Source organism: Uloborus diversus, chromosome 5, assembly GCF_026930045.1.
Source record: "Uloborus diversus isolate 005 chromosome 5, Udiv.v.3.1, whole genome shotgun sequence".
NCBI classification, from domain to species: Eukaryota; Metazoa; Arthropoda; class Arachnida; order Araneae; family Uloboridae; genus Uloborus; species Uloborus diversus.
This window is the reverse complement of record NC_072735.1, coordinates 110,728,110-110,754,622: the sequence shown is the minus strand read 5'-3', so window position 1 is coordinate 110,754,622 and position 26,513 is coordinate 110,728,110. Positions and strand designations below refer to the sequence as shown.

Sequence of the window (26,513 nt, the reverse complement as noted above, 5' to 3'; positions counted from 1 at the left end):
TCAACAATAAAAATTTTAGAATTTTGTAAGTTGAAAATCTCCATTCGCGTGCTTGCACAGCACTTATAATGACTTTTAATTTCAAGAACGAGTTCCGATTTTGGAGATTTCCCATAAATCCTTCTGCGTCAAAAAGGTACTTGCAGTAATCCAAAATTTCAAGAGCTGCTAAAATTTGTGTGTCAAATCCTCGTTGATCAGCCAACATGAATATTTTTTTGAAAAAGACATATCTCTGTTGCATTTTGTATAACTTTTTATTAGACATAGATTTTCTTCCTTTTTCATATGTAGTCAAATTTAATTTTTTTAATAGGGTCGGATAACTTTTACTTTTTAGAACAAACCGCTCTTTTTCGTACGTATTTAATGCAATATTTCCATTTTCTACAATATTTAGCAAACATTGAGAAGAAGATTCATCAGCAAGTTCACCGGTGTAAATATTTCGGAGCTCGCAATTTTCGCTATCATTACAAGGATTGCAAGCAATAAAATATTTGACGATACTTTGAATATCTTTTTTGTCTTTATTGATCCTGGATTGCATCCATTCATTATGGTAATTAATGTCACTTGTAGAGTCTGCTTGTATTCCGATATATGAAGAAAACGCCTCGGGCATGCTATTTTCAAACTGATAAAGAAGTAGCCATCTCTGCATCGCATCTTTATTTTTTGTAATACCAATCAAATCTCTAGAGTCCAGTCACTGCTGAAGATCGATTCTGAGACTGCTTAAATGCTAAATCGGGACTTACTGCATTAAATCTACCTTCCGTTCGTTTGACGGACCACATTCCTCTCTTCATATCATTTGCAACTTCTAAAGGTAGTTTTATCATATCTTGTAAATAGTCACCCACGAATGTAATTTGTGTGATTCGTGCAGAAAAAGTGAGGTAACATTTGTCTAGTTGTTAACAAATGCAGTGCAAAATTATTACTCCTATCAGCCATAACTTAACCTAACAAAATTTAAACCATTTCACAATTGTTCAAGTATGTAAATATTTCGTTTTCAGTGCTCTTGGCGCTTAAAAAATTAAAAAAACTCATCAAAAAATATGTAATTACTCTTTTATATTGATTACATTTTTCAATTAGACCTGTATGATCTTTATCAACTGTATCCTCTCTTATTTCTTTGAGACAAGTATCTAGCAAAGGCATATGATCGTCAAAATAAAAAAGTATGATTTTTATATTTTACTTTAGAAGACCTGTGTAAAAATTTGATTTTTGGTAGTAAATTTTTTTTAACAAAAATTATTCTTTTAATTTTTGATTTTTTTTTGTTTTGTTTTAAACTAGTAGTACCCACACGGCTTTGCTCGCAGTAGAAAAAATTAAAAGGTCATTTGGTTCGCCAGTATATTTACAAATAACGAATGATGAATTTCTCGCCAATTTGCTATGCTCATTTGCTCGCCCATGTTACGGTTCCACTTTATGATAATTTGATAATTTATTCGTCCACGTTGTGATAATTTGTTCGGTACAATGTTCTTAAAATTAGAATATAAAAACAACAAAATCGAATTTTCGAAAAATCGCTTCGATGTGCGCACCCCCATGCTACAAACTAATTTTGTGTCAAATTTCCTGAAAATCGGCCGAACGATTTAGGTGCTGTGCGCGTCACAGAGAGAGATCCAGATATCCAGACAGATAGACTTTGAGCTTTAATATTAGTAAAAATTACCTAGCTTTAAATATCTTAAAATTTAAGAAACTAAGACAATCATTAAAATGGTTCAGATGAGCTTGCTCAATTCATTTACTTAGTTCCTAAGGGAGCGGGGTATAAAAAATTAATGGACGAACAAGCCTCCTGGCAACATCCAGAATCGTAATCTGGAAGCTTTTCTGAGTTCAAAACAATTAATAGAATGCGGTCCTTATATTTTGCATACTCAACTCCAAACAGCGCCTGCTCTAGTAATGACAATATTTTTTGCTTAAGAAGTTACATATACGTTTGTAATTTCTTCAGCAACAAAATTTTGTTCATTGCCCTTTAAAATTGTTATTTTCAATGAAATATATAAAGCGTCACGTGTGGGACAAGATGATCTTCAATGCGAATAAAGTAAGCTTAAGGACAAAAAACATCGACATCCTTTTAATTTGTGCCTTCTACGTTGTTTTATATTCTTTTACTTTTCAAACACAAAGGAATTTTTTCAATTTTTACATTTAGTAATGTTTAGAAATGTATTTTTATGGGATAAGTACACTTTTTTTTTCTTAGAGAAACATAGTGCTTTTAAGAAATTTGGTGAAAAGGGATTCATAGTAATTTATCGAAATACGTTTCAGTTTATTAATTACTAGAAAATCTCCCGTCAAGATATGACGGGTGAAAGTTGCTTCTACATTTGAACGAAGCAATTGCCTGTTTGATGATATTTTGATGCTTAAAATTTTAACCGTAGCTCCAGTAGATTAAATCTTAAACACTAGTAGATAGCGTTCATTGTTGACAACTTTTTCGTTTCTTGATTCAGTTCAACCTTGTAAAAATCAAGCATTTCCCTGCGTGTCAAACATTGGCAAAAAATCTTATTAAATTATAAATAACTTTCTGAATTTTTGGTGCTTCAACAATGAAATAATGCCATCACGCATGTTATGGCGCGAGTTTCATTTTTGATGACGTCAGAGCGTTACTCCATCAGTAATTGGCTGTTATATATGAGGATGGACGTTATGTTTATTTATGGATGGACGTTATGTTTGTTTGGATGGAAGATATTTAAATTACTGAACAATTAAATGTGCCATTTTCGATTTTTGATCAATGAGAAATTTGCTGCATGAAAGTATCAAATAACCGGTGGACAAAGGTTATAATTTTCACTTTAAAATATGTCTTTTACTAACGGCTTATGTTTGAATCGTGTTTTCGAATTTATTGGAAGAATAACTTATTTTTCCTAAAAATATTATTATTTTTAAAGAACTCTTTGTACTCTTTCCAATTACTTCTTAAAAATGTTTCTTTTGAATTACAGCATGAGTTTTATAAGAAAGTTAAAAAACAGAAACAAATTTCATTAAAGGTAACATGTCAATTTCATTTTTAGGGTGAATTAACATACGATTCTCTTCAAGAAATGAAGTATTTGGATAACGTAATCTCTGAAACACTGCGATTGTATCCACCAGCAGTTAGGTAATATTGTCAATCTTACATAATAGTAATTTTACTTACAAGTAATGTAAGAAATTATTTAAAATAATATTGATTATTTAGATTAGTTGCTTTAATATGTTTTGGACACGAAGCAGTTCAAAACAGTTTGAATGACTGAAATTTGATTTTATGCGGCAATATATTTACTTCAAACGACATCGAATTCATGTTTCTATATAGATTAAAAGTAAGTCAGGGCAAATATTAATGGCGCATGATTGTTTTAAAACGTACGTACAATTTTACTTTCAATTTCGATTTTCTCCAAAAAAAAGAAAGAAAAAAAGAAGATACTATTTGACTACTGATTGTATGTAATTTGGCAATCGGCCAAGTTAAGACGATTCCATCTGTATGAATGTAGCAGGGGAGAAAGAAAAGTAGCGATGGGATTTTGATGAACGCATTTCATAATTTCACTATATAAAGCCTTATTTATTTATTGTTTTCATTGAGGTGAAAAAGAGCAGAAACAAAATGAGTTTCTATGGAAACAACAAAAAAGAAAATGAAATGTTTTCATTTCGTTCGGAAATGTAAAAGCAAATTGGTAAACTTAAAATTGTTGTAAACAAATTAAATCCATTATTTTTTTATTGAAAATATACATCGAATATAGTTTTTATTTAAAAATTATTGCATTGAATAAATTGTCATTTTTTAAAAAAAGAGTCGAAACAATTAAGAGGCAAGCGGGCACATCTGTATCACAGAGATTACCATCCCTGAAAAGTAATAGACCCGTCCATTTCCGCCTGTAAACCGGATATTAGCCTTTCCATATAATCAGTGGTCAGACAGTATAGTGCTGAATATTTCTTATTGATCTAAATGGCAATAATAATTGCTTTCATAGAAATAGCATACAACGAGTTTAAATATAATGAGTTCTTGCAAAAAAAAAAAAAAAAAAAAATCAAACGGTATTTTTACTCAAGTAGGAATGAAAGTATTTTAAATCAAAAAACAAGTAAGACATGACTTGATAAAGTTAAAAGCCTGCGGATGTTTCGTGTAAAGTATACGAAATATGGAACCTCATGTAACACGGCAGGAAAGAAATGATCGATATAAGATAAGTAAAAAGAAATAATTAAATTAACCATTTAAACCATAAAATAAAACATTCCAAACAGATGCAGGAACAACAAAATAATAAAAAAAATTGTTTATTCAATTTGAAAAAAAAAAAAAAAAAACACACAAACTGATTTATTTTAATGTTTAATCCAAAGTAAAAAATCTAGTAGCAAAACTAAGAGCAAAAAAAAAAAAAAAAATTGAAAAAAAAAAAGGAAAAAAAGGGGGGGGGGGGGAGACTGAAGAAGAGAGAAACCGTGAACGTAGTTGTGGAAAAAAAACCTGAAACAAGTTCATCGAAAACAGAGAAGGAGAAAAAAGAGAAAAAAATGTCAAAAAAGTAAAATGAAATGATTGTTTATGCAGGTTGGAGAGAGTTGCAGAACAGGACTACATTCTAGGAGACACGGGAATAACCATTCCTAAGGATATGGTTGTAACAATTCCAACATGCGCCATGCACAAGGATCCAAAGCTCTTTCCCAATCCCGAAAAATTTGATCCCGACAGGTAAGTTCCAAGCCTTTATTTTCTACTAGTGGTACCCGCACGGCTTTGCCCGTAATAGAAAATTAAAAGGTCTTTTGGTTCATCTGTGCATTTACATATAATGTACGGTGAATTTTCTCGCCAATTGGCTTGGTTTCGGTTTCACGTAATGATAATTTCGTAATTTACTCGTTCATCTTGTGAGAATTTTGTTCTTAAAATTGGAATAGAAAAAGAACCACATCGAATTTTCGAAAAATCGCTTCGAGGTGCACACCTCCATGCTACATACTAACTTTGTGCCAAATTTCATGAAAATCGGCCGAACGGTCTAGGCCCTATGCTCGTCACAGAAATCCAGACATCTAGACATCCTACAGACATCCAGACATCCTCCGGACAGAGAGACTTTCAGCTTTATTATTAACGAGTGGTACCCGCACGGCTTTGCCCGTAATAGAAAAATTAAAAGGTTTTTTGGTTAGCCTGTATATTTACAAATAATGTATGGTGAATTTTTTCGCCAATTGGCTTGCACCCATGTTACAGTTTCACGTTATGATAATTTCATATCTCGCCAATTGGCTTGTGCCCATGTAACGGTTGGAATAGAAAAAGAACAAAATCGAATTTTCGAAAAATCGCTTCGAGGTGCACACCCCCATGCTACGAACTAACTTTGTGCCAAATTTCATGAAAATCGGCCGAACGGTCTAGGCGCTATGCGCGTCACAGACGACATCCAGACATCCTACAGACATCCAGACATCCTCCGGACAGAGAGACTTTCAGCTTTATTATTAGTAAAGATACCAGTTATCTGTTCTAACAATAATGCAGCAAGTTTGGATTAAAGTATATACGTATGTACGTCTTTATATGTATTTGGGTGTCTGTCTGAGACTTGTCTAGCGCCAAGACGTTTCGGTCGATTTTCATGATATATGGAGCAAAATTAGTCTACAGCATGAAGGGGGGGGGGGGAGGGGGGCACGGGTTGCAGTTGAAAGTATTTTTTGAATGAAATGAGATTATTATTGAGCAATCACGATTGCTTATTGTTCTCACTTGACCGTTTTTGGCGTTCGTGCCTTTTTCAGCTTGGACCAGGCCTGCAGCACCACCGTCCACCGGCAGCGGCGCGGCTGGTCCTGAGCACTGTCCCCCGAAATCCGCTTTTACTGGGCGGTGGCGTCCATGTCCCACACACACGAACGCCTACACACACACACACACACACACGAACGCCTACACACACACACACACACGAACGCCTACACACACACACGAACGCCTACACACACACGAACGCCTACACACACACACACGAACACCTACACGCACACGCACAACACTCACTCACACACATGCATACATACACTTACGCACCCACGCACCCACACACATGCGCCTACACGAACACACACGCTCGTGATTGCGAAAAACATAATTTGAATTCAAGATGCCAAAAATTCAAATTATTTTTTTTTATTATTTTTTTTTAAGTTCGAATTTTAGACCAGTTTCATATAAATTTGCTAATGTAAGACGAACTAATTCATGTCCATTTTTAGTTTTCATGTCATTTGAAAACTTCTGTATTAAGGTCAAAGCCGCACTGGTACCGCTAATACAAAAACAGAAAAGAAAGATATCTTGATTTTGAATTTAAGAGCCATTGTCTGTAAGAATCAGGCAGTTTTAAGCATTTGTGATTGTTGACATTTTTAATTTTTTTTATTTTCACATATGTTGTTCCTTATCATAAATGTAATGTAAATCCGAAATTTGAGCTTTGTCTGACTCACCATTTTGGAGAAAACAATTTTTTTTGTTTAGGGGGCGTGGCACATTTTTGCCGGTTTTTCAAATTTGCAGATTTTAATGTGCTTGTTGTTTGAAGCGACCTTATAATGACATGGATTTTTTAATTCCATATTACTATATGGTCTTGTTAGATACTGTTACAGTTGTCGAATCGGTGACACTACGAGGGCGACGCCCACAAACTCCGTTTAAAAATGACCGAAAATGAATTTTTTTCTATATTAAAGGCCAATTATCTCAAAGCGCCTTCATGATGACACCAACATTTTTAGATCATTTTCTAGCCACACTTACATACATCAAAAATATGTATCAGAATCGGTGTCACTATAAGGGCGCCAGCAGATATTGGAACTTTTATTCAATAAATTTCACAAAAACACAAATATTTAGAATCTAATTACAACTGTCGCCCTCATAGCAGATATCTGATACTACATTAGGTTGATAACCAACATGTTTGTCTAACATTTGCACAAAAAAAATCGGTGTCACTCCTATTATTTTTGGAAATATAATCGTTCCAAGTTAGTACGTTACGGCGTTTTTTTTTATATTTATTTATTTAATATTTTCACACCCAGATTTTTTTTTGTACATATTTATTTTTAATTTAATACAAAGAAGTGTACCTTATAACATAAACAGCTTTGGGCAGCAAGAGAGTCTTTTTCTTGAATAGAAAATGCCCGTTTTGATATAGGTACCAGGTGGATCTATTGTGCATAACATGTCTAGACTATTATACCAATACTCGTCTTGTTTTTTCCGGCCAAACAAATTTATTTATTCCAATTGTTCTTGACATGCATTTGACATAAACTTGCAAATGGCCAACTTCTACTCTTTTTCTGGGGTACCATGTTTCCCCATGCTTTAGTGCTACAAAATTAGCAGTTTTCAATAAGAGATGACTGTCTTTCTGAAATTGGTTTGACTTGATTCTTAATGTTTTCTTCATTTTAGTCTACGTTATCCTCGAATTCAGTTTCAGATTCTGAATGTTCGCTTTCTTCAATATTCTCATTTGATGTATTGAGAATGCATTCGTTTTTTTGTTTCTTCCATCGAAAAAAAAGGATAGGATTTGTTTCATAGTACAATACTCTGAAGCAACGAACAGTTTTTTTCCCCTTTACGAACTGCATTTCTCATGTGGTGTGCAACTTGACAGGGATGTTGTTTTTTCCCAGTATTTTCACCAATCGTAAATTGTTCTTATAAATACTCCTTCTGCTTTGAAGTGAACTTGAACTGAGCTCGTAAAGATAGGGACCATCCAATTTCATTAAATTGAACTTTTGGCAATGCAGGGGTATTTATTAGTTGAAAATTTGAAGCATTTATATAAGATGTTTGTAAGACCTTCTCTCTATACATCTTTCGTATAAAATCCATTTGCAAGTTGTTGTCAAATGTATGTCAAGAACAATTGGAATAAATAGATTTGTTTGGTCGAAAAAACAAGATGAGTATTGGTATGATAATCTAGACATATTATGCACAATACATCTGCCTGTACCTATATCAAAACGGGCATTTTCTATTCAAGAAAAAGACGCTCTTACTGCCCAAAGCTCTTTACGTTAAAAGATACACATTTTTGTATTAAATTAAAAATAAATATGTTCAAAAAAACTATCTGGGGGTGAAAAGATTAAATAAATAAATATAAAAAAACGCCACAACGTACTAACTTTGAACGATTATATTTCCAAAAATAATAGGAGTGACACCGATTTTTTGTGTGCAAATGTTAGACAAACATGTTGGTTATCAACCTAATTTAGTATCAGATCTCTGCTATGAGGGCGACAGTTGTAGTTAGATTTTAAATATTTGTGTTTTTGTGAAATTTATCGAATAAAAGTTCCAATATCTTCTGGCGCCCTTATAGTGACACCGATTTTGATACATATTTTTGATGTACGTAAGTGTGGCTAGAAAATGATCTAAAAATGTTGGTGTCATCATGAAGGCGCTTTGAGAAAATCGGCCTTGAATATAGAAAAAAATTCATTTTCGGTCATTTTTAAACGGAGTTCGTGGCCATCGCCCTCGTAGTGACACCGATTTGACAGCTGTAATAGTATCTAAGAAGACCATATAATAGTATAGAATTTAAAAATCCATGTCATTATAGGGGCGCTTAAAGCAACAAGAACTTTAAAATCTGCAAATTTGAAAAACACGCAAAAATGTGCCACGCCCCCTAAATTAAAAAATTTAATTTCCCAAAAACGGTAAGGCAGACAAAGCTCATATTTTGCAGAAACATTACATTCATGATAAGGAACAACATTTGCAAAAATAAAGAAAATTAAAAATGTCAACAATCACAACCTGCCTGATTCTTACAGACAATGGCTCTTAATGCATATCTTTCAGTTTTTGATGTAATATCATAATGTGATGATTCATATCATACACTTAGAAATGTGGCATAGTGTAATATAGCAATATGGCATCAAAAAAACGTCACTCTCCTTTCATGCATTTGCAACTATTTTAATTGTACTGCGTATATTATTCTATAAGTTATCGAAACTTTAAATGTCCTTTGGCTTTTGGATCTCCAATTATACGTTGAGTGTAATAGACTCATTAACAAACGTCTCATTTCACAGAAAGGCGTTTATTCTTATTTTACCCTGCGAAACCTGATCTCCAAAATTTCTTCTTGTACATCCACTTATATTATTACTCAAAGAACATATCAACGAAAGAGAAGCTCTGAAATAAAGACAGCCAAAAATTTACACAATTAAAAAAAAAAAAAAATCCAACGTATTTTATAGCAATATTTAAAGACATCGCGGTTGCCATCAACTAGCTGCTAATTTCACAGGGTGCTGTTTCTAATAGCGAATATTACAGAGCAATGATATGCATGAACCAAAAAGAAAAAAAGAAACTAACATATGGTGGGTGCCGAACCTACTTCCTCAACTGTACCAAGATATTGTTCAGAGTACTAGGCCGCTGACGCCTCTCGATTGCAGATGATGCCATCAGTATTGACTCACGTACGTCTTGTCGTTGCAGTTTAGATCAGCAGAAATTTTTTTAAGCGTTTCTTCGTGGTTAGGTGAGAGCTAAAAATGTTCCGATTTCACAACACGGATTGTTTTCAGATAAGGTTACAGCTGAAGTGACTGGAACAATACAGACAAATTTGATTGCTGTAAAAATTACAGCATATTTGTGTATGGTTTAAAAAAACGGATTTTTTACTTCAATCGTTAGGATTTGTATTAAATATAACTTGAATTTTTTTAATAAAAAGTCTATCTCTCAAGATCTTTTTCTGATCTATTTAAAATAAAGTATGCATATTCTCCATATCGTAGATTCAGTGCTGAAGAAAGAGCCAAGAGGGACCAGTACACGTACATGCCTTTCGGATCCGGACCCAGGAACTGCGTGGGCATGCGATTTGCCCTCATGGAAATCAAGGTGTGTCTCGCATTCATCCTCAGTAACTTCAGAGTCAAGAAATGTCCACAGACTCAGGTAACGGACAAGAGCTTTTTACTTTTTTTTATTTTTATTTTTAAAATTCAGGTTTTTTTTCTGTGTATTAGACACATTGTCTTCAACATTAATGAAATTTGATGTCCTCTTTTCAAGCGTCTTTCGCGTTTGCTTTTTTGTTCCACTACTGCGCAGCGCGAACCAAAAACATCGTCCCTTTACATAAAAAAATAGCAACAGTCCATTTATGACATTTAGAGACTGCAGTTTTGTCCTTGTTATGGCTCATTAATATGAAATAGTCAATAACCAAGTTGGAGGTAGATGTTCTCTCATTGAAGCTGAGGTTACGAGCAAACTGATACCTAAAATTAATTTAGCACCCCAGCGAGAGTTCACAACCAACGGTGTGGTTCAACTCAAAGATTAAAGTAAAAACTTTGGTAATATTAGCAATTCTTCCTTAGCCCAGGCTTAAGGGCGGTAACTTACGGCTTAAATTAAAATCTAATTCAAAAACTAATTCATTTGAGTTTTATCGGCAATTTGAATGTACGCCAGATAAAATTCAGCTCCGTGATGCCATTAACTTTTTTGAACAAGATAAACTAAAAATCGTTGCCACGTCGTGAAAATTTTCAAATTGTAGCTTTTAAATGCTAAAAAAATAAAAATAAATTTATTTTAAAATTTAATTTTTCTGGTAAGGAATATTTAATCAATGTAATTCTTCGTCATTTCAAACATACATTATTTTTATACTCTAGGGGAAAAGTAGGTTAATATATTGTTTCACAGAAGAAATATGTTGCGCGCAGTATGTTTCAAATATCGGCTTACAAAAAATGACACTTCATTTAAATAATTAATAAAAAGCTTCAGTACTGCTCATGATTTATATTTTGGTACCAAAATGATCATTATAGTTGCCTTAATATTAGGTTAAAATTTTATGAAGTCAATTTTAAATTAACTACTTGTTTCACAAATTTTATCACCAAAAAGGTACCTGATCCTGAAGTGCAATAAGATTGTAAATAACACTACGCGGCAAAAAAAAAAAAAAAAAAAAAAAAAAAAAAAAAAAAAAAAACTTCAAAATTCTTACACTATTCCTGCTGATTCTTATGAGAAACTACCCTCTGAGTTCAAATATGATCACTGTTTTCTCACATCATGTCCCACCTTTCGAAAATGTCTGCCACCATTTTTTTCCCCTTTTCGACTGTTTCATAGCCTTTTTCTTTTTCTTTTGGAGGGTAAGGGAGCATTAAATTAACCATTAACGTTCTTATGAGATGATAGAGTGGTGAAAAGCTCAAAAGGTATGCACATTTGGAGCACATTTGGAGACTCATACGGGTATTCCCTCCCCCCTAATGTTTTAAAAATAATTTTTAAAAAAATCTTTTTTTTCTAAAGGATTGTTTTAAAATTTTTCCACTCATTTTTCGGCATAAAAGCAGAATGTAGGACGCACTCTTATGAACCCCATATCTGAGAATATTTTTGTAATGTATTATTATTATTTTTTTTTTTTAATACTGGAAGCATCGCATGTTGCATAGTCAGAGTCACCTTCAGTCAGATCTTCAATAAAGAATCTTCCAGAATTATCCAAGTTACATTCACAGATATTATTAAAATTGAAAATCAACTTAAGTGTGCTTATAATATAGCATAAATGTAAATTTACATTTCCGGAGATGCACCGCTCCCATTGCTTTCCACTTTAACAAGAAGTGATTGACAATAGAGGCGTTGCATTCCCAGATATTTCGTAGGATTATGAAATCTTTCATAAATCTTTTTTTTTCCCTTCCTAATGTAAACCCATTTAGATGCAATTGCTTTATATGGTAAAAGAATGAAGTAAACAGAGCTCATATACATGTTCATACCCAGCTCTATTATACCTTTTTTTTTCTTTTTTTTGATAACTTAGCTCGCAATTTCAATAACGATCGATTCTTTTGTTTGACAAACGATCTATTATTTTTGGCAGGAAGCTCAGCGGCGACATTAGGGAAAAAAATGCTATTTTGGAAGAATAAACGGAATAATATCTTTGTTTTCAGGTTCCTCTGGAATTTTATATTGGACAGCAGCTTTTACAGCCAAAGAACGTAACTGTTCAGATGGAAATTAGAAAAGATGGCATCAGAGCACGCTAGCATTCACTTTTTGGAGGAAAATGATAGAAGAGGAAGAAATGAAAATGTCAATTGCTCTTTGAATAAGGACATTTTACATGTAAACTGTTTATATTTTTACCCAAGGATTTATGAAAGTTATTATTTATTTTTTTTTCTTTGAAACAGATTTTATCACATAAAAAGTCGTTTCTTTCTTTCTTTTTTTTTTTTGCTAATTTTTTTAGATTGATATTGCAAACTGTTAATTTTAAAATAAAGTTCCTACTAAAACACTTTTTGTGGCGTTTTTTACTAACATTCTCACACCCATATTTTCAAACCTTCGTACTAAGAAAAACTAATAAACATTTATTTTTTCATAAACCCCTTGTCTTACGATTAACTAACCAAAAGCACGAACATTAAATAACGGCAACATGTGTTACATGTCGAACCACTCACGATTTGGCTGAGCTATGAAAGCTACTAGCCGACGAATCAGTCATTTTGAATAAGACTTTTCATTGTGAAAAGTAAGGTTTTATCCAGCTTTTGATCGATATCTTTAAACTCGTCTTTGTTTTCAATGAACTTAAACATTGTCCGGGTTTTCCCACTTCTGGTCCGGTTTTTTCCACCCAGAGCGCAAAGTAGTCTTTTTGAAACATGGGGCGAAAAATAATAATAATATAAAAAAATAATAGAGAGAGAGAGAGAGAAAATCATTTGAATTTTGATGTCTTGAATTCAAATTATGTTTTTGGCATTCACGAATTGCGTTAGAACCCTACTCGTTGTGTTTCTTGTCTCTGTAAATGTAATGGAATGGAAATGGATAAGACATTTGCAACCCGTCATATTATGACACATGATTTTCTAGAATTGGTAAATCGAGGCATTTTGATAATATAAAAAATGGTGATTAGGTGATTAGGATGCAGTAATAAAGATAAAACAATTATGGCCGATATCCACCAGTACACTCATTATAAAGTTTTTTTTACAGCGTATAACGTTATATATTTTTATATCAATCTTGAATGATGGGAATAATTAATCTCGAAATATTGTATTTCAATGGAGTTTTGCTGTTTAAGTTCATCTATATAGGTGTTTTTAATGGAAAAACATTATTTTACACAAAAAACCCTCTTTTTACTGTAAAGTCTGCTTGAGTTAAGCTCCCCCCCCCAAAAAAAATGACGACTAAAAATTCGCTCTCTAAATACATATCAAAAACAATCAATGGGGGCTGCTCCCAATCGATTTTTTTTTTTTTTTTTTTTTGCAGAATAGATCTAAATGGATCGCCGCTCCGCCCAATTATTCGAAATTGAAGTTGGAAAAACGCAGTTACAGACAAACTCTGATGATGTTACGAGCAGTGGGATTCTGTGGCTCTTCCCAAAAATATTTCGAATTTGAAGTCTTAGAAAACGAAGTTTTTAAGCGATATTTAGTGACGAAGGATTTAAATGCTCTCCACCTTTAAATTTTTCGAAATTGTAATTTTTTCATTTTAAGATTTCCTACGAGAGCATTCCAGCCCTTGTTCGGATATTTTTCGTAATTGACGTCTTAAAAACGTGACTGTAAACCATATTTGGTAACGTTAGGAGTTTGACATTTTTTCAAGTTTGAAGCTTCAAAAACGAAATATCAAACAATTATCGATGTTTTTAGAATGAGATGTTAGGTAGTTCTTCCCTGGAAATTGTTCGAAATTGAAGCTCTGAAAACGAGATTTGAGACGCTCTTTATACGTTGTGGCGGAGGAAAGGGGACTTCCAAAGCGTACCATTATGAAGATTTTCTCATTTTTAAACAGACTAGGAAAAATGAAAAAAAGGGGGGAAGGGGATAAAAGAAATAGGAGGTGTGAGATGTAATTAACTGATCAATAATCCACCACGAATGAAAAATTTTATTTCAAGATTCATTCCAAAAGAAATTTAGATTTTTCGCGACATTCTTTTTCCCCTTATTAAAATAACTTCCTTTTCCCCAAGTTACGTTCTGTTCTTCTCCTTAATTATAAGAAAAGTTTAAGAAAAAACCATTCTAATCAGCCTCCTCAGGTGGACGGGGGGTGGGGGGTGAGAGGCACAGGGCCCTGTGCCCCCCCCCCCCGGTTGCGCCACTGAATTGTAGAAACTTTAAATATAATGATCAACTCCTCACCAAATAACTACAAAAGACGTTTTAAACAGGTTTGTATTCAAAAAGACTTATTATTTTAAAAGATTACTGGAAAACAGATGCAAAAAGCAGGTACAAAAATTCGGGAGCCTAGAAATGGCCCTAAAGTGGATAAATTGAACTACGACTGGGAAGTGCGATGAAAAATATTTACTCAGTTCCCGAACTCGAATTTTCATGTAAACTTCTCATAATCTTAAAACTTAGAATATTTTATTACCTATGATGGAAGTATTTCATTTTTGTATTTTTCTATGACAATTTTTACGTTTCTGCAATGGGATCTTCTGCAAAACCGGAGCAAAACCTAAATCCTGCCAACCTTACCCATCTTCCGTGAAGTTTTATATCGAGGTTCAACGAAAAAACAACAGAAATAAGGTAAATTTGCATCCCCCTAGAAGTTGCTACCCGGGAAACTAGGGGGGGGGGGGAGGGTATCGGCTATATACGAAAGGTAAGCCAGGGTACCGTTTTGCTGCCTAAATAAAACTGCCTACGAAACCACCTGGTGGAACTAACCGAAGCTAGGATTTCTGTCTCGAAAACGGAACAAGATAGGGAAAAGAAGTGATTTACAAAGTTGTTGCCCATCCTAAATTTATTATGAAAAGATACCTTGTGATCATACATACAGAAAAGAGAACAGGTAGAGCGGGCATTGGTTTTTCTCGTGATTTCACGGAAACATCCCTGATTTACGTTCCTGTGACGTCACGAAACTTAAATGGAAAAAGAAATGATTTATCTTTCTGGAAAAACAAAACGCCGCAATGTCTTATAAAAATACACTAAGTTCTATCTGAAGAATAGTAAAATAACATCGCTTATGAAAACTAAATGTTTATTAATACGTACTAAGACTAATTTTGTTGCAAGTCCTAATTCAAAATGTCATTTAATGGCAAAAAATATTGTTTCCCATCCTCATAACAAATGTTCCTGTTGCCAAAACATGTACTTATACAGGATGTATCAGTACAGCGTTTACAGACTGTCAAGGCAGTTAGAGTACACCTAAACGACTGGAAATCAAACATCAATGCATGGTCGGAAAAGCTTTTCTGACGCAATAGTGACGACACAAAGCACAAGAATGGCAAGGCACGAAAAAAAAAGGAGAAAACATGTTTATTTTTTTTTTAATGCAGCAAAAATGCTGGTAAGTATTTGTCTGGTTTACATGATAGATGTCGCTACGTAAACCGAAGCATCATCAGATAAGGGTGCATGCGCCATACGCGATTTTTGTTGCCGCACTCGCTAGAAGCTTCATTTCACCTGCCGACAGAATGGTAGTTGGATGCATCACAGCCCGGGTCGCAATTTCGAATACCTTCTTTGATGATATGACGATCTTTGACTTCTTAATGTTCTTTTTTCTTAGTTTTCTGCTATACTTATGGATAATAAACATGTTTTCTTCTCTTATTCATGTCTTGTCTTTTAGTGATTTGTGTCGTCACTACCGTGCCAGGAAACCGTTTCCGACCATGCATTGCTATGTGGTTTCCCATCGTCTAGGTGTACTCTATCTGCCCTGAAAGTCTGTAAAACACTGTACTGATACACCCTGTATGTTACGCAATTTCTATAACTGTTTTTTCTTCTTTCACAGATAGTTTTTGACGTCACCGGTGTAGAAACTCACCAAAAACAAACGTGCGTTTTAACTGTTCTAATCTTTGCATTGATGTCCACAAGATGTCTTTTTGAACTAAAACGATGATGCTCTTCAACTTTGTAAAGAACTCCCCCCCCCTCTCTTGTTTCGTTTTCGAAATAGTAATTAAAGCTTCGCAGTTTTCATCCTGGTGGTGCCTTAAGTGGTATCATTCAGTAGCGCATAGCTACTTAACTATGCCTAGACACCATTTTTATGAATATGGCAGCAGCCGTTCCAGATGTAAGACGGTGGGTTTCAAAACAATCTATACAAATCCACAGTTAACGTTGGATCTTGGCCTTACATAGAGGTATGTGGGTACCCGGGAACGGATTATATGGCGATTTTCGAAAACTAAATAAGTACTGAAGTGTTCAAATGTAATTTTAGGACACAAAAATGGCGGTTTCTGCTCAAAATAGCAATCGTATTCTCGATTTAATTTCACTGGAAAGCTCGCGAAGAATACTTCCTAATACCCCGTTTGCACTGGCGGAATTAAGCCGCTTAGTTTTCAGCTAACCTACTGCGCATTCACTTAGCGCATCTCAAAGCCGCTTCAGTTGAGCGACACTGGGAAGCCGCTCAACAAGACCAGGGAGTAAAAGGAAGGAGACGAATCTCCATGTTAGCAGTTTGGCAACAAAATTCCACTTCCGCCAGAGGCCGCTAGAGTATCATCTCTCGCACTACTTATATCTTTTCGCTCGTAGCGAAGCATTGTAAACAAGTGTGTTTTAAAAACTATCACCTGTATATTTGGAAGTATTAAACTACTTTCGCCATGAAAGCTGTTCAAAGAAGCATAGAATACTTTACTCCACCCTAGGTTTTTGGCATATTTTGCATTCGATGTGTTTAATTTGTATTTCTGCTACGACTTTAGCGAGCATTCATTCTTGTTACGTGTTGTGCAATTTTGTGTTCTATTTTGTATATTGTTTTTGATATGGCTGTTTTGCTCATTTGCCATGAAACTAAAAATGATTTTAGCTGGCTTTTGAAAACATTTTCTCCCAATAAAACCCGTAAATTACGATCCGGTTTTCATAATTTTTCTGAGTACTATGCATTTAATTTTAAGAGTATGCGAGAAGACTTGATTTTAAAGTTATTCATTTAAAAAAATAGAAAGAGAGTAGCAATGAACAACTAAAGTTTTGGAATTTAAATCACTAATTTTGTTTCCTTCTAGTTATATTTCCATGTCCTTTTTCTTCTTATTTATTAAATTTCACATATGCTTAACTTGAATAATAGAAACTCCACTGTAGTAGAAAAACTCAATAACGCACTCATGTAGAGAATTCAATTGAAATTAAGATTGAACTGTTTAACTTATAATTTTCATCAAAATATTTATGTTTTGCTTTTTTTTTCTTCAAATTTCACTTAAATCCAGAGCAGAGCAACAATTTCAAACTAAACGTAATACATAAAGTTTTATGTAAGCTTATATCACACGAAATTTATGTATGGGAGGAGGAGAAAGAAAGTAACTATGGTAAGTGAAAACGAAACACAATGTGATAAATATAAGCTATAAACTAGATCAACGCTTGTAATAAATAGCACTTTCTTGTAACATTATTTGTAATTGTTCACTAATAACTAACGATAAACAATTTTTTTTCTCAATATACAGAGTGTTAATATTTTTTCTAATCGTTTTTAAAGATAAATCCAACGAAATAAAAAGAAAAAAAAGGTTATTTCAGCAAAAGTAATTAATTAAACAAAAACGAAACTAAATATTGGTGCACATAATACAGTGAACTATATTAAGTTATATGAGCTAATATCGCACGAAATTTGTGTGTGTGGGGGGTGGTGCAGGATAAAGAAACTCGGTGTAACAGAACCAAATATTGGAATAAAAGAACCAAGTAATTATGGTAAGTGAAAACGAAACTTAGCTTGATAAATATAAGCAATAAACTAGATTAACGCTTGAATTAAATAGCACTTTCTTGTAAGATTCTTTTTTAATTGTTCACAATTAACTAACAGAAAAGCAGTTTTTTTTCAATGTTCAAAGTATTAATTTTTTTTTTCTTATCGTTTTTAAAGATTTATCCACCAGAAAAAAAAGGGGGGGAAAAACGGCTTTTTCAGCAGAAGTAAACAAAAAAAGAAACTAAATATTATTGCACATATTACTGTGAAATATTTAATTTTAAATGAGCTTATATCATGCAAAATTTATGGGGGAGGGGGGGAGAGGGTTGATCGAAGTTACTGCATAAATTAATTGGAGTAAAAGAACTAAGGAGAAAGAAGATCGAGGACACACAGAATTAATGTCTAAATTCTAGAACAAATATAAGAAAGAAAGTAATTTTAGGTCCATCGTGCTGACCGCGCGATATTATTGAGTTCCAACAAATTTTTCGTATCAATGGCCCCAAACTAGCTAACTGCCGGCATCCACCCAGTCGAATACTCGGGGTCGGTTAAATCAGGCGAGCGAACTGCGAGAGATGGACCACTAGCGCCACCATTGGCGATGGAATAATCCGGTCACTTTTTCGCCCCGCTGCCAAAGGAGATGAGGCTCCTTCTTTTAGCCTCCCTGGGTTTGCAGTTAAACTTTAAGTGCGATCTCTAGTGCAAACGACTTTTAAAGTAAGTGCGCTTAGCTCGTAAGTGCATTGATGGGTTGAGCGCGCTTAGCTCGCAGTGCAAACGGGGTATAAGACGATTTTTCTTATCGCTTGGGAGCTCAGTGAGAGAGAGTGATGTCATTTTTCTAAGGAGGACTACTAGATAATACAGTCCTTATTCAAAAATTAGTTTTTTTGGGCGCTTCGTTTCAATTTTGAAAGGATTTTCAGAGCAATTATTTATGTTATTTCGAAAGTTTTTCTTACTCCGAGAGCGATTCTTTGGAACTGTTTTGCTTGCGCGGAAAAAGCTTTTTAGTAAGATGGTGAGAATTATTTGAAAAACGATACCTTTTTCTCTGTCTTGGATATTTAGAGAGTTTTTCCTTATTCTAATGGAAATTTGTGGCAATAATTTCCCTTTTCCAAATCAGCTTTGGGAACTAATGTCCTCATTCTGATGGAAATTTTTATGGACTGTTGTCTTTACTCAGATGGAGCATTTTTGGATTGTCGAGAGAGAGTAGGAACTGCAATCCTTATTTTGATAGAATTTTTTAGGAACTGTTGTCCTCACTTCAATGGGTTCTTTAGGCTGTTAATTTCCGTCTAATGATTATTCTGAGACTAATGTCATGGCTGTCATGGGGATTTTCGGAGACTGCTCTCTTTATCCTAAAGAGGACTTGTAGGGTTTTTTGACCCTACTTTCAGGACTGATGTCCTTACTGTGATAGCAATTTAAACTATATTTCTCCATATTCAATCCGGAGAGAAAATTAGTACCTGACATCGGAAGTTTTAGTTTCTTTTTCAGCCAGGGAATGATGCAACGATCAACATAGCCAGCACAGCGTTGGGAACAGTCTGATAGAAACTGGGATTTTAAAGGATTATATTGCCTTTATATAGCAGTTGTTGTCCTGACTCAAATGGGAATTTTTAACGATGTATCTTCATTATTATGGGGATTATTTAGGGAGTTGTCAATTTGATAGGAAATTTTGCACTAAATTTTTCTTCCTTTTTTTAGTACAGGGTTGTAACACACAGGGTTGTAACATGTGTTAGATTAAATCACTTTAAATTCAAGGTAGGCAACAGTATAACTTCGGGCGACACGGCTATATTACAATAAACGAAACAATAAGAACATTTTATGCATTTATTCACACGTGTGTATTAAAACTAAATAAATGTACAGTTAAAATATAATTACTACGCCTTATCTCCAGTTTTGTCTGCGCACACCATTTCGATGCTTGTGCACTGCAGCGAAGTAATAAATTTATCCAACTAAAAATTCGATAATTTTTTTTTCAAAATTCCAACTTATTGACAGAGTAGTAAACATATGAATGAAAATAAATTACTCGGTTACTTTTTTACATTTGATATTTAAAATTTTGCCCTTACAATATTGTTTTCACGAAAAAAACGCTGTTTTTCTCAACTGTACCCTCTTTAGGCATGGGTTGATATTGTCTGATAGAGCTCAAACTTTGCAAATCACATTTTCTCGCCTATTGGCACACTTTAGGGGGTACCCCCAAATATAAGATGAAAAATTATTTTCTCTGTATAACTTTTAACCACCCCAGTGGTAACATTCCCAGTAGAGGAATAATAACTATAGTTTTGATATCAGTAGCATGTTTAACTCTGAGTCAGCTAAAAATGAAATCTAACAGAAATTCTTTTTCAAATTGTTCTCCAGTGAAAAGAGAAAGTGGATCTGCTGCTTGTTTCTATTGTTTTTCTCTTGAGTAATAATGAACTGCTTATTGTTTTCACTTGACCGTTGAATGAAGTTCGTCCTTTGATTTTTGGGCCGGCACCTCTGCAACACCAGCGTCGACCGGAATCTGCAGGTGCGGCTCCTCCAGCGAGCACCGTCTCCACCAGCAGCCCTGTCGACCGGAAATCGCTCCACGTGGGCGGTTGCGTCCATAGCCTACACATACACATGCCCCCACACACGTGAGCCTGCACAGACACACACACGCCTACATGTACATACATTGCCTACACACACGGCTAAACACACGCGCGCGCCTACACACACATGCTCCTGCACAGACACACACGTCTACATATACATACATTGCCTACACACACATCTGCCTGCACAGACACACACACGCCTACATATACATACATTGCCTACACACATACGCCTACATACATACACACGCCACTACACACGCGCGGCTACATACACACACACACACACTCGCACGCAAACTCGTGATGGCGAAAAACATAATTTGAATTCAAGGGGTAAAAATCAATTAGTCAAATATTCAATTCCTTTTTTTTTAAAAAAAGACGATTGAAAGGTAGAACCAAAAAGAAGCGTAATTGTTTAAGAATTAAAAAACATAAAATTTCTAGAAATTTGAACAGCTTTGAGGAAATAAACACATGTACAGAGTTTTAAGTGTTGAATAAAAAATGAAAAGAATAAACAGAAAAATATTTTTGACCAACGGAAGAACATGAAAACCAAACAAATTAGCTGCTTAAAAATAGGTTTTACTAACAACTTATATATTTATCCCTTCGATACGATATTTATCTTAATGTTTCAAATGTGAACAGAGAGGGCAAAAAAAAAAAAAAAAAAAAAAAAAACAGATTGTAAAAGATAACATAGAAATTTCTGAGGCAAGGTTATCTTTGCTAATGATAACACTCAAATCCTTGGATACAGATGTTTTTTTTTTTTTAAAGATTTTGCTTCACATTTGCTCTTTTCTACGCTCGTTAACTGGGTTAATAACATTAACAGCATGGAAGTTACTCAACTTTTGCTGGGGCCAATCATCGCACCCTTTATATTGGGGTTGACAACCATATTTTTGCTGTATTGGTAAGTCAGACTTTTTACTGTTTCATTTGATGTGCTCTAGAAATCTGCTTATGTATATTTTCATACAATGTGTTCTCCCACACATAAAAAAGTCCCCATACTCGAACAGATCAGTGCAGGATCGTAGAGTTTTTCCGAGGGGGGGGGGGGGTATTTTTTTTTCTTTTGTCTATTATACACAATCTCAATTCAAAAATCTTAAATGAGGACTAATTTATCAAAAGGGAACTTATCCATTTTCTAAAAATGTTCAGGAGTTGAGAAAAACGAATTAGGGTAAGAGCAAAACAGCTTTATTAACTTCTCTGGGCACAGAATTGAGCACGAAAGCAAGGCAAATCATGGCCCAGAGTAAGAAATGTTTGTGTAAAAAAAACAAGGAGATATTGCCATCGTAATTTTGGATATATACCGTTTTGAACGAAAACCTTAATGTTGAAAATTCCAATTTCACCAAAACCTCAATATTTCACAGTATCATATTGTCTTATCGAAGTACTTGAACCTGAAAGTAGTGGATCAAAATTTGAGGATTTTGGACATGTGTTCGCTTGTAGTCTTCGCACTACAGATTCTTTCAGGATATGTCCCCTTTGGTTCAAAATAAAACGTGCAGAGGACGGATTTGTTACTTTTTGATCAAAAAGTCACACTTTACCCTTAAATAAAATAGGATTTTCTACATTTGGGCTTCTTGAGAGTAAGTGATTTGGTAAATGTCATCTGAAAGATTCGGAAAATGTCATAAAATGATTTTTTCCAAAAAAGTGGATATGTTCCCTTTTTATAAATTACTCCTCAAATGTTTAAACAAAGAATTTTGTGACTGAAAGGAATTTGAAAACAGAATTCTTGAAACATAAATATTATTCTTGTCACGTTGTTTGAAGTCAAACAAATGCAGTTAGAATCTAATCAAAGAAATGCGCTTTAGGGGAAATTGAATGAAGCTCAGTGGGTTATGATTTAAGGCAACCTTTTAAAGTTAAATACACTCTATAACAAAAAAGTCGACGCACCCAAGAAGGAAGGATCCGATTGAGACGAAAATTGGTGGATAGGAAAACAATGTACAGAAGAGTAAATGATTAAATTCTCAGAACAATTGAATAATTTATGTCAGAATTACAGTAACAAATTCAATAAGATATTGACCCACCTCTAGCCTGGATACGCTGTAAAAAAAAAATTCGGAAACGTTTCTGAGTATATCGTGCAGCTGCGGTTCATGAAATTTTCAAAAACGTTTCTGAGTATATCGTGCAGCTGCGGTTCATGAAATTTTCAAAAACGTTTCTGAGTATTTCGGAATCCTCTTTCTGTAATGTCCAGAAACGTGTCTGAGTATTTCGGAATACTCTTTCTATAATTTCCAGAAATGTTTCTGAGTATTTTGGAATCCTTTTTCTGTAATTTTCAGAAACGTTTCTGAGTATTTCGGAATCCTCTTTCCGTAATTTCCAGAAATGTTTCTGAGTATTCTGTGCAGCTGTGGTTCATGAAAGTTTCGAAAACGTTTCCGAGTATTTCGGAATTCTCCAAACAATTTTCAAAAACGTTTCTGAGAATTTCGGAATCCTTTTTCCGTGATAATTCTTTACTATAGTATTGCATGCCATTACAGTTTCAATTCTTTCATATCTAAGAGCAATGAAACAAGCAATTTTAGAATCATTCGTGGATTTTTTTTTTTTCTGAATTTCTAATGACAAATAGCATGGTTAACAGCATAACATATGCACAGTTATAAATTTTTGAAAATTTATGAAATAATATAGTAGTTTCATTCATAATCACAAAATCGTCGGGGGAGGGAAGGGGAGTACTTTCTCAAAAGTGGGATTGTTTGTTAAACAATATTAAACTTCAGTTTTTCTCTCAATATTTTCAAGACAAAATTATCAACATATTGTATTTTTAATGCAGAACTTAAAAACATATCTTGTATCAAACTTGATAGCTTTTATTTTCGGATAAAATTTGACAGAACTTACCTACACTTTGCGTTCCGAAATTCGTTCACGTTAAGTCAATTTCTTTGACGAACAAAGTGTACCGAAAAGTACCAACAGAGAAATTGATGAATTTAAATATGACACCAAAGTCCCCCTGCTGGAACCATTCGGGTTTATTCTTCTGTTCTTGCCCTTTTCCAGTTTATCACAAATATAGATACTTAATCAAAATAGGTTACTGATTTTATTTTTAGAGTGTGCGCAAAATGCATTATATATTTTGTTTATTAAAACATTGAACTCTATTACATGATTATTCCATTTCATATATACGAGAGTCCCCCCCCCCCCACACCATAAGAGTGATGGTGCACTCATAAAATGATATAAAGCGCCCCCCACCTTAAAAAAAGCAATCCCTTGAAAATGTCAATGGCACAGTCTCTCACCATATGTGCATTGCATATTAATAACATAGTATTTAAAAACTGATCACTTTTAAAACGATGACATGAAATAATATTACTTTTTATTTCAGCATGTAAATGCAGCTGTTCCATTTTTGCCACTGACTCATTCCTCCTGACTGTCCTACATTAAACTAGTATATCCACGAAGGAAATGTTATTTTCGGAACTAATGTCAAGGAATTTTTTTATTGTTAACCACATTTAACAAAATGAATAAGCACATGAATTAATTTCATAACTATGTTCTTACTAATAGATAACATGGTCATTTTCTAATGGTATAAATATTTTTAAATGAATGAATAAATTATAATAAAAAAAGATAAATTATACCGGCACATTTTTTGTGAAGCATATTACAATACTAGAAAATATTTGCATTACCATATTTCTAACGAATTAAACAATTGATTTTTTTTTCTTTTTGAACCAAAATGTATGTACATCCAAGTATTTTGAAATAACTTTTCTGTGATTGCTTCTCAAATATAAATCTTACTTCTTTTGCGTAATTAATCAGTTTCAGTTGGTTACAACAAATAGTACACCGCGCACATAGGTATATGTAGGATAACTTTAAATTAATTCGATAAACCCAAAAACAGTTACAATTGGAGCCTTATCAAATGCAAATCAACAAAAATATAAATGTATATAACAACATGTTTTAAAATATTCATTAATACTTACAAGTGAACGTGAGCGGAAGAAAATCTAAGTACCTCCATTACAACTGAATAAGTAATCCAAAGGGTTTCGTTTCATTAAGTATAAACACGGGTGTTGAAACTATTCACGCTTGAACACACAATATATATCTAATTATGGTCGCATTGGAAATTGTAAAGAAGCAAATGGTTATTAACTAACTTAATAGCTGCGTACATCGTCTAAAAAATCAAGGGCAGTCCAAAATGCAAAGGCGTAAAATTAGTTTCGACACATTTTACTACTCTCTAGACATGAAATAACAAGCAATCCAATGCTTAACAGTTGCTGACTGCAGCAACCATAGATAAGAAAAAAAGAAGTTCTCGTTATTTCCGACTCATTGGCGCCTGGTTGGAAGGAGGAAATAGGTTTCGAAGCGTTGCGTCATCACTTCCGCTTCTAGATATCTTGAAATAACAAAAAGCTTTCTGAATATTGAGGAGTTCGCTATTGGATGAAGGATTCCTACTATTTCGGAAACGTTTCCGATATATCCAGAAACGTTTCCGAAATTTGTTACAGTGTACAAGCTGAAGTAAGACGTGGCAAACCCCGATAAAGCTCCCGGAGGGTGTCCTGTGGTATTTCCGACCAAATTCGCTCCAATTGTCGGACGAGGTTATCAACATTCCTAGCCAGATGCAATCGCCATCCCATCGTATCCCATACATGCTCGATGGGAGAGAGATCTGGCGATCTGGCAGGGCACGGAAGATGTTAAAAAGCTTGCAGACAGTTCATAGCAACACGTGCCGTAAGTAATCTGGCATTGTCCTACTGAAAACCAGGCGAGGGTACTGCAAACGGAACGGCAGCAAAACAGGTCTTAGGATGTCGTCGACGCACCACTGTGCAATAAGTTTACCCCTAATTACGACCAAAGGAGTCCAGTTATCAAAGGAAATGGCACCCCAGACCATAATGCCTTGTTGAGGGCGAGTGTGGCGTGCAAAAGTGAAACCATCATTCCCCCCACCCTCCCCTCTGCTGTGGGTGTCTCTAAACACATCTTCGATGATCGTCATGACACAGTTGGAAGCGGGATTCGTCGCTAAGACTATACGTCCCCAGTCGGCAGGCTTCAGTGGCAGGTGGCGTAACGGTCGGCGCGAGTGTAGATTTCGTTGTCCCAACCGTCTGTAAATGGTCATGATGGACACTAGTGTTTGAGTTGAACGTCTGATGGTTCATAGAGATGAAGAAAGTGCTGTGACAGCTGATCGGACAATCACTCTGTCATCACGCTCTGTTGTGACCCTAGCTCGACCGCTACCATCCTGACGCTGAACTCTGCCATTTTCCACCCATCCTTGCCAGCATCTTCGAATCGCCGCAGCACTTCGACTCAAATCACGAGCGATTCTCCGATTTGACCAACCGGCCTCTTTCAATCCAATGATACGACCGCTTTTAAACTCTGACAGTTGCTCGTAATGAGCACGAACCATGCGATGTGGCATTTTTAAGTAGTTGAAAGGTAACGTGAATCGCAATCAAACCGAAAGTTTTAACAGCTGTTGAAGAACTGCTCTTTATATACATCTGCTGGATGCGCATTTTCGATGCGCTGGATATCAAACTGTTTATTCATTGGACACCAAATTTTAATTATTTGCAAATCTGGTCAAAACACTCATGCATAGAAAATTTCAAAGCAATCGAATGATTGCTTCTTGGTGTGTCGATTTTTTTTTGTTATAGAGTGCAAAAACAGTTGTGCTGAAAAGTAAAATAAGAAATAACAGCGCCAAAAAGCACAAATTACAGATTGCTGCAGATACGTGTTTCGGCGTTACAAGGAACACTTTTTTCAATGTAAAAGAAATGAGCTTA

The 26,513-nt window shown here is 34.5% G+C and overlaps 1 protein-coding gene across 1 annotated transcript in view; it reads left to right on the top strand.

The window, feature by feature from the left end:
• The window catches only part of LOC129223079 (uncharacterized), a 162,589-nt gene that overhangs the window by 40,438 nt on the left and 95,638 nt on the right, over positions 1–26,513 (top strand). Inside the window, exons 11-15 of the mRNA XM_054857645.1 lie at positions 3,090–3,178; positions 4,646–4,789; positions 9,946–10,108; positions 12,148–12,238; positions 21,406–21,544. Of these exons, the coding sequence (XP_054713620.1) occupies positions 3,090–3,178; positions 4,646–4,789; positions 9,946–10,108; positions 12,148–12,238; positions 21,406–21,544 (626 nt within the window). The remainder of the gene's footprint in view (positions 1–3,089; positions 3,179–4,645; positions 4,790–9,945; positions 10,109–12,147; positions 12,239–21,405; positions 21,545–26,513) is intronic.